The sequence below is a fragment of the Odontesthes bonariensis genome, chromosome 23, assembly GCF_027942865.1.
Source record: "Odontesthes bonariensis isolate fOdoBon6 chromosome 23, fOdoBon6.hap1, whole genome shotgun sequence".
NCBI lineage: Eukaryota > Metazoa > Chordata > Actinopteri > Atheriniformes > Atherinopsidae > Odontesthes > Odontesthes bonariensis.
The window spans coordinates 6,010,709-6,019,596 of NC_134528.1; the positions used below are offsets into that span (position 1 = coordinate 6,010,709).

The following is an 8,888-nucleotide window of genomic DNA, read 5'->3' on the forward strand; positions in this document are numbered from 1 at the left end:
TATAGCTAATGGGCTCCTAAATTGAACTTCATGTCTGAATGAGCAGCCTGGTCACTTTTCCATAACAGTGCTAAGACATTTACCTCTTTCAATGCAGTATAAGTAAAGTCCCTTCAGTAAAGAAGTATTGTCCAAACTATCTTATCTCTTTTCTCTTAAGGTTATTAGGTCCAGCATCTAAGCATTTCCTTTTTTTTTTTTTTTTTTTTTTTTTTTTTTTTTTTTTTTACCCCCACAGCATCAGACAAACTAACTTGAAAAAGCCGCCGTTACTTCCTTGCACACAGAAGGATATGGTGGTGAAACCCAAGTGAAATCAACATGTGTGATATTTTATTTATTTGATAAAACCTTTGAGAGGAGGAGATCTGAGCTTTATTCCTCAACCTGGTGGATGAGCTTAAACACTGGGAAGAGGTGTCTGAATGAAGCTGTGAGGCATGACGCCCTCACTGGCAGGATGTTCTCACCTTCAGATTGATTAATGTTACACGTCGGATGCCTAAATCGGCCTTCGGCTGGCTTTTTGTGGAAGGGACAGATAAATGGCGCTGAAACTTCTCATTATTAGTTTTTATTGATGCTGGAAAACGTGGAAAGGTTACCTGAATATCTCATTCATCAGAAGATGACTAATACTGACACAGCACGTTTAAAGCACAGGCTTAAAACGGTACAGTTGCACGTTATTTAAAATGCTGCTAGTTATTTTGAGGTATTAGTAAGCCTGGTGGGAGGTAAAAAAAAAAAAAAAAAAGAAGAAGTTAACACGATATAAATATGCCTTTTAAACTTTAAAGGGACTTGAAGAAAATTAGTTACCTGAAATGGATGCAAAATTATGAATTGATCTTATCTCAGGGTCAACAGGGCTTTCAGTCTGACCCTGTGGTCTTCCACAGTGGGTAGATGTGGCTACATGATCAAAATCTGTTATCATCATGTCCTTCTCATTCGTCGCTTTTTTTCAGTTGCTGTTGGAAGAAAGCTGTTAAGTTGGCCTTTTTTTTTTTGCCTGTGGTATCTACAGGCAGAAGTGTTTGTGGTTTGGTGGTTCACAGCAGAGAGTAGTGTCAGTTGTTGTCACACAGAAGGTGAGAAGATGAAGTCGAGCTGCAGCGCCGAAGCTGCTTTTGACTGAGCGATGAGGTTAAACAACAGTGTTGAGTCGGAGAGTGTGAAGGAAGGCAGGAGCTGCAGCGATGAGAGAAAATGTCAGTTAACAGTTGTCTCCTCTGGCTTCTCACTTCTCAACTTCTCTTTTTTTTTTTCTTTCTTTCTTTCTCACGTTGTTTCTGCAGCTCGTAAACAGGAGATTATTAAGATAACGGAGCAGCTGATCGAAGCAATCAACAATGGAGATTTCGAAGCCTACACGTGAGTCCACCTGCAGGACGTGAACTATTGGTGATATTCAAACGAGGTCTGTTAGTTGTCTTTGAAGTTCACTTTTTTGTTTTCTCCTTTTCTTCTTCGCTGTTCTTCAGGAGGATTTGTGATCCTGGACTCACCTCTTTTGAACCGGAGGCCCTGGGAAATCTGGTGGAGGGCATGGACTTCCACAAGTTCTACTTTGAAAACTGTGAGTCTCCTCCTGTAGACGCAGAATATGCTGCGGTACTATTTGCTATAACTGCTGAACCATCTACAGTGTGGTATATGACACAAAGAGCAGATTGACACCAAGAATATTTTTCTTTAGGAGTAAACTCCAGAGTCACACTTTACGTTTGGCTGCACCTGCCGACTTACATTATCGATCATTCTGCCAAACATCAATGATATGTTTAGCTTACTACCAACACATACTTTTAGAAAGACTGTGAGCATAAACTTTTTGCCAGATTCTTTTAAAACTTTCAATTGATACCTTCATTGTTTTATTTTGTAAAGCTGCATTAAAGAAACAAAAACCATTGTTGGTTAGTGTGTACAACACATGTAACCTTGTATTCATCAGTTTGATTTTTATAGACCACAAACCCACCATGAAATGCTTTTTTTTTTAATATATATCTTTACACTGGGCATCAAAACATCTTTTTTTTCTCTTTCTTTGCCATAAATCATCCCTGTTGCTGTGGTCTATTTCTTCTTTATCCCCCCGTTCCGTCTTTCATAAACTCTGGAAGGCCTGAAACGCATCGCAACCGATGCGCCGGCTCAGGAATATTCCCACAGACACAGAGATTTACCAGAAACTGATGAGTTTGAACAATGTCTGTGAACTAAACTGGCAAGGTTTAACATTGCTGAATTATTCATCTGTAAAAACGCTGCGCCTCAGCTATAAAACGGCGATGCTGCAGCACTTTCTGTTCGTTGCTTAAAGTTGTCAAAATGTCACGCGGAAACAACGGCTCTTGTGATGAAGTGTTTCCTCGGTTTAATTTAAACGGACGTTTGAAAAGCCTTCCGTCTCTTTGTTATAAAACAGTAACTTTGAACACATTTAATTTGACATCCAGTGCTGAGCAAGAACAGCAAGCCCGTGCACACCACCCTGCTCAACCCCCACGTGCACCTGATCGGCGAGGACGCCGCGTGCATCGCCTACATCCGGCTCACGCAGTTTGTGGATTCCACGGGCCGCCCTCGCTCCAGCCAATCAGAGGAGACCAGGGTTTGGCATCGTCGCGATGGAAAGTGGCTTAATGTTCACTTCCACTGCTCCGGCGCGCCTGCTGCACCACTTCAGTGATCAGGTATTCATTTCATACACGTGGAAAATGGGCCTCTACTAGTCCAGACTTTGCTCCCTGAAGACTTTGCATCAGACACCAATCTGAGCTGAACACACCTTGGTTTATCTGAATAATTGGCTGGCTTCGGATTAAAGCGGGCACCGTTATCTGTTGCATCAGCTTCAGATACGGTGACCTTCATCAAAGCACATCCCATTTGACTGTTTAAACATTGATTCTGTCATTTTTGATCACATTTGTGGAAGTTTTAGATTTGAAGTTTGAGAACAAATTTAATAATAAAATCTCATATTTGTAGTTAAGTGCACATGAATATATAGATTTAAATCCTAATACATGGGGAGGGTCCATTGCAGCTTACAGTTGTGGAGAAAAACAGCAATTTATCCCAACGTTAGTCTCATTTTTATAGCTCTGGCCTTTTGTTCTGTCACTTGTGATGAGAGAAAAATGAGCCCTGAGATGATCAGACGGGTTTTGTGTTAAAATAACTCTGTAAACGTGACAGCTGAGCACCTTGGACAGTTTGGGGAACTTCATTGTTCGTCCTCAAAATTACTCCCCTGAATAAATTTGATGAACTCGAAGTCAGCTTGTTGGTCATGCAGTTCAAAGAGGTTACATCCAGCTGGGGAGTTGTTTTGCTATTATCCCCCCCCCTTTTTTTTTATTTCCTCACTTCCTGCCAATTCTCTGCTCCCCAAGTCTGAAATCCCCCCAAATGAGACCCCTAAATGCCCCTGATCATCTGACTGCTCATGTTTCTGCCCCATCCGATGGCAGTAAACGCACGTCTTAAAGCAGAACTTGGCAGCCTCCAGACAAAAGAGGACTTGATTTTGAAACTGTAAACGATAACTGTGTGCAGATTCCCTCTCTGCTGTGCTTCAGCTCTGCCTCCCCACACCCCTCCCTGTAGAGGTGGCTGTCATGGAAGAAGAATGACAAAGTTTTTCTTACTCAAATTGCCAAATTCCGCTTTAAGAATTGCGTACAGACATGTAACAATGGTCAAAAGTATTACATTTGGTCCAGTTCAGGTTATTTGTACAACTGTTTTCATTATTGAGAAAGTTTCAGGCATTGCACCAGCAAAACTTTAATGTGTTGCTCCTCCTCTCCTCCCTCAGTGGTCCTGAGCCTCCAGTCTACTGGAGTGTGTGTTTTGGGGGGCAGTCTTTTTTCAGCGAGCGTGTTTAAGAGGTGCGTCCTCTGCGTGGATTGGCTAGTGCCAGGAGCCCGGCCGGGCGAGATCGCATCCCTCTCCACGTTACCAACCAATCCTGTCCCTCCTTTGACCTGCTGGGGGCCGGCTGAACACAAGAACCCGCCCCCATAGGATGATGCATGCATCTGGCGCCTGATTGGAGGGCGCATCTTTGCCCTCTGTCCCTCCCCTGGCAGCCATCTTTTTTCTGCCCGCGCGAGATGAGACGTCCTGGGGGAGGAGAGGATTTACAGTTGAACTTGTGACAGTTTATGAGTATGAGTTATGAATATACTGTGTAAATTATGACTAGATGTACCAGAAACCACCAAAACCCAACCAAGCATTTATCACTATTTAATAAGGGAGGAGCTGAGAGGAGAGTGGAGTTAGCAGCTGAGATTTCGGACACATTTAGGGATTACCGGGTAGGAAGTGTTGCGCTCGCTACCTGGATGTTAAGATGAAGGGAGATTTTCCTCAACTGAATTTAAGAGGGAAAAACAGTCAAGTTTGCTCAGTCAGAGAACTTGATGATGAGAGAAACTTGATATCAAAAACATGAAGCACCAAAGTGTAGAACTTTAGGCTTTTTATGTGTTCGTGTTTTTGTTTGTGTGCTTGTTTTCCAACAGAACGGAAGTTATGTTTTGGTGGGATCGGGCCGGTGGGCGGGACGCGTCTGACTTGAGGTTACATGTTTTGTTGTGTTTTTAGTGACCTGATCTGTTTGCGTTCCTGTGAAAAACAAAAAACAAAAAAAAAACGGAGCCTTGATAGGTTTTTTTTTTAGGCGGGTTGTTGTTTGTTTCTTTGTCGGGTTTTTTTTTTTTTTGTCTTTTTTTTTAAAAAACAAACACTTTTTTTTATTTTATTTTATTTTTTGCTCTGACTAGGTCTATAATCAAGGCTCCTTTTTAAAGCAGCTCAGTTTTTAAAAAAAGAGGGATTTTATCGTGCAAATTTAAAGCTAACTCGTCCTGTTGTTTTGTGTATATGCAGTGGAGGGAGAGGGTGGGCCGGGAAGGGTGTCTGCGTTTTGCATGTTTGCCCACTGCCTCTCCCTCATTAATCCCCCCCTTCCCCACCCTCTCTTTTAGCATTTTCTCTTTTAACCTTTCCTCTCACTCTGTTTCTCTGCTTTCTGCAAGAGCCTGGTTTGTTTATAATCACTGTGTAAATACAGTGTATGTATAGATATATGTAGAAAAGTGTAATATATGTACATGTATCTAAGAGACACTCATTCTGTGCATTTGGGGGAAACCACCCCATGGCCTCTGTGACTCCCACTCTAGTTTAAGAGAAACAGTTTCCTCAATATTTCAATTCTCCACCTTAAAACACTTCCTTAAGATATCGGTAGCTCTTAATCATTCATGGCTGACGTGAATACACACTTCTGTAGGCGACCATCTCTAGTCCCATGGCCGTACGACTGTTTCTGAAGATGGGGAAGAAAACAAACATGATGCAAGTAGTTTCACCCCCCCACAGCCCAACAGATGTGTTATTAAACATAAGTACCTTCATAATAGTGTCCTTAACTCCTGATCCCACAATGCTGTGAGCCGCCTTTTCATATCATATGCACCCACACACTCCTGGCAGTGTGTTTAGGCTTTGTAACATATCTGCATCGCTGCTGTGTGACCGGCGCCACCCTCCTTGTGCTGCTTAATCGTCTCCATCGGCAGACAGTCGCATCCTCAGACCCCCTCCCTCCAGTATCTCCGCCCCACCCCCTCGTGTTCGATCGCGCCCCTGCACTTGAGATGTTTATTTGTACCTATCTGTTGTTCCCGTGTTACTGGTTTTGAGTTTCTTTGTTGTCGTCGCTGTTGCTGTTAACTTTTGTCGTTTGGTAATTTGCCGATCTGCCAAGCTGGAGTTCTGCACTCTCCCTCGCAGACAGGAAGGAGAAGAAGGAAAGACAAGAGGAAAAAAAGGGAAAAGAGGGAGGAAGTAAAGACAACACGAAATTAAAGATATTGATCAGGACTAAATTATTTATCAATGTAATCTACCCTTGGTGGTTTTAAATTGTGCCTGCTCAGTTGAGAGCCCGAGAGTAAGAGTTGACGTGAGTGCGTGCAGGTTTGTGTGACCCACGCTGTTGTGAACCGGAGCGGGACACCTAGTTATATGCATGTTTCAGTTACACATTTCTACCATGTACCTACCTGATTAAGGATGGAGCTAGTGTTAATATATGATATTTGCATCTTTTGAAATATGAATTTTTTTCTCCGTCCAGAATGTTGAATAGGTGACATGAAAATATATTTAAAAAAAAGAAAATTGAAAAAAGCAACAAAAAAAAAAAAGGATTCAGGAGCCGTAGCTTGGTATGAGGCCCTCGATGTTCGCGTTTTCCCTGCGTTGTAATGATATACTATTGGGCTGCGCTTTCTCCCCCAGCCTTCACGTGGATGCTGGATTTTTTTTGCATGATCATGATGTACAATGAAATACAACCATGAATTGACAACTATCAAGTGTTTGTCTGAGTGTTAGTTGGTCTTCATCATAGCTTTGTTATTCCTCAAACTTGGATCTTGAAAGTATTTAATAAAAATACTATTTCAGCACTGGTTTGTCTCTCCGGAGTCGTTCATTGCTTCAGGTTTGTCATCCCTTCTTCACATCACACATTTCATGATAAGAGGCGTGTCATTGCTCTCCGGACCTGCTGAAACGGCTGTTCTGGTACTTTCTGATGCAATGTTTCTTCAGTGATTCTCCACAAATGAGCCTTTTTCCTGCAGTTCTTTTGTTTGTTTTGCCTAGAATCGAGCATTTTGCACAAGCAAACTCAACGTGAAATCACCCAAGAAGGACCGAACAGACAGAGGAAACCAACTTAAAGGTGGATTTTTTTTTTTTTAGCTTTGGTCGTTCCAAATCGATTTCCCAAATGAGAGGAATTTTTCCACTCCTGTTCAAGATTGATTTCTCTGTTACTTCCTGATGTAATGTAGAAAAGTTTGTCTTTATTCTAAACGATCATGAAAATTGAATTCATTGCCGGAGTGTTTGGACCCCGTCATCAACCTGAACACTCTCAGAGGAACCACAAACGTAACAATACTTGCGTGCGGTATGAATCTGATTTGATATTTGTTTGAAGGAGTGAATCAAAGCCAGAACCAGAACTTTGAAATGCATTTTAACAACTGATAAAAATCTAAAGAACGTATATGATTAGTGCAGAAATGGTACAAAGAGGAGTTCCAATGAATGAATTTAACATCGTAGCTTGATGTTTGTTTTTATTTTGTCAAATTTGGTTGATAGATGGTGAACTTTGGATGTTTTAATCATTTTTACCACATGGCACACCTTTAACAGATCGTGTAACTCCGCCACATTGATTAGTCATGCTGAATATCTGCTTCCCGATTCTTTATTTTTTTTGTAAGTTTGTTTCATGTGACTTTCAGCAAGAGGGCACTCTACTTGAACAAAACAGCTCTCGATTGTGTGCCTGTGGTAAGCTTGATGCTCGAAACACCAACAGCTGGCACAATATTTGCCCTCCATACTCGTCTGTCATCACGTAACAAAGTCAAATTAAGCCCTGAATAACATGCGTAGCCTTCGGGACATTAACATACAGGAGGAAACCATCAGTGCTGTCTGTTTGGACAGTTTGCGCATCGTCCTGTCTCCTCCTTTGTCCTCCAGTGCTCCCGTTTTAGCTGCACTGAGCACAGTGAAGTGTTGAGTAATGTTTCGGGCTTGTTTGAAAAGGTTTTGTGCCGTTATTTATGATGGTCCTAGTTATTTTAAGGGTGTGTGTGTGTGTGTCTTGGATGTAGGGCAGCTCCCCCTGGTTCCTCTGCTTTCTCTGAGTAATGGGGAGAGCTCAGTCGTTGGTTAACTTTGACACTCGCACTTACTTTATCAAAGACATGGAAGAGAGAAACTCGCAGGGGAATGTGTCTTGTTAGCTCTCTCTGACCTCTGACTCTTTAGTGTCAAAGAAATTAGGAGAAAAGCCGGAACGAGCCTCCTGAATTTAAATTACTTTTGACTTTGCTGAGGTTTTTTTTTTTTTTTTTTAAAGAAACTTCCCCGTCTGTCGTCTCAGAGCTCATCCAAACGTCTGCAGTGATGCAAAGTTCACTTCCTCATCAAATTTACCGTAATTCTGTTCTATTTTAGAAAAGCTCACAGTAGTCTTTTATCTGATCATTTCACATCTTTCGGCTGCAACAGCAGGAACAGAATGGATTGGCTTGTCCAACAAACTGTCCTCATTTTGCAGCCACTGAGTAGCTGTGCATGGTTTCTCAAAATAAAGGCTCTTGACGTGCTGTTGTGTTTCCAATTATTCTGCTTTTGAAATTCATCCACTCGAGCCATTAATTAACCTCTCCTAAGAGGGATGAAGCCACATATGCTTTTCCTTCAGCGACAAGTCTATATGCATGTACAACCCCAAATCCAAAAAATGTAGATTAAAACAGACAGCAAAGATTTGTGAATATCATAAACCAATATTTTATTCACAGTAAAGCATAAAACAAACAAATCAAAAGTTAAAAGTTGGACATATTTGCTATTTGATAAAGAATGTCTCACCATAAATTTGATGGTAGCAACTAGTCTTAGTAAAGTTGGGACAAATCCATGTTTACCACTGTGCAGCATCCCTTCTTCCTTTGACATCTGTTTGTAAACATCTGGGAACTGAGGAAACCAGCTGCTGGACCTTCGGGAGAGGAATGATGTCCCATTCTTGCCTGATTCAGGATTCTAGCTGACCAAGTGTCACGATGTTTGCAGAGAGTGAAAGGTCTGGACTGCGGGCAGGTCAGTCCAGCACCTGGACTGTTGGAATAGATGCAGTATGTTTTAACATTGTCTCGTAGAAGTATGCAAGGCCTTTCCTGAAAAAGACATCATCTACTTGGAGTCTAGAGAACATGTTGCTTTAAAGTCATACCTTTCAGCCGTGCCTTTTCAGATGT

At 41.8% G+C, this 8,888-nt stretch overlaps 1 protein-coding gene across 12 annotated transcripts in view; it reads left to right on the forward strand.

Annotated features, from left to right (window-relative positions):
- Positions 1 to 6,506, forward strand: part of LOC142373687 (calcium/calmodulin-dependent protein kinase type II subunit gamma) — a 41,957-nt gene extending 35,451 nt beyond the window's left edge. For all 12 annotated transcript variants that reach the window (XM_075457053.1, XM_075457055.1, XM_075457050.1 and 9 more), the window contains 4 exons: positions 1,302 to 1,377; positions 1,488 to 1,582; positions 2,469 to 2,705; positions 3,836 to 6,506. In XM_075457053.1, the coding sequence (XP_075313168.1) occupies positions 1,302 to 1,377; positions 1,488 to 1,582; positions 2,469 to 2,701 (404 nt within the window). In that variant the 3' untranslated portion in view covers positions 2,702 to 2,705; positions 3,836 to 6,506. The remainder of the gene's footprint in view (positions 1 to 1,301; positions 1,378 to 1,487; positions 1,583 to 2,468; positions 2,706 to 3,835) is intronic.
- Positions 6,507 to 8,888: the final 2,382 nt, after the last annotated feature.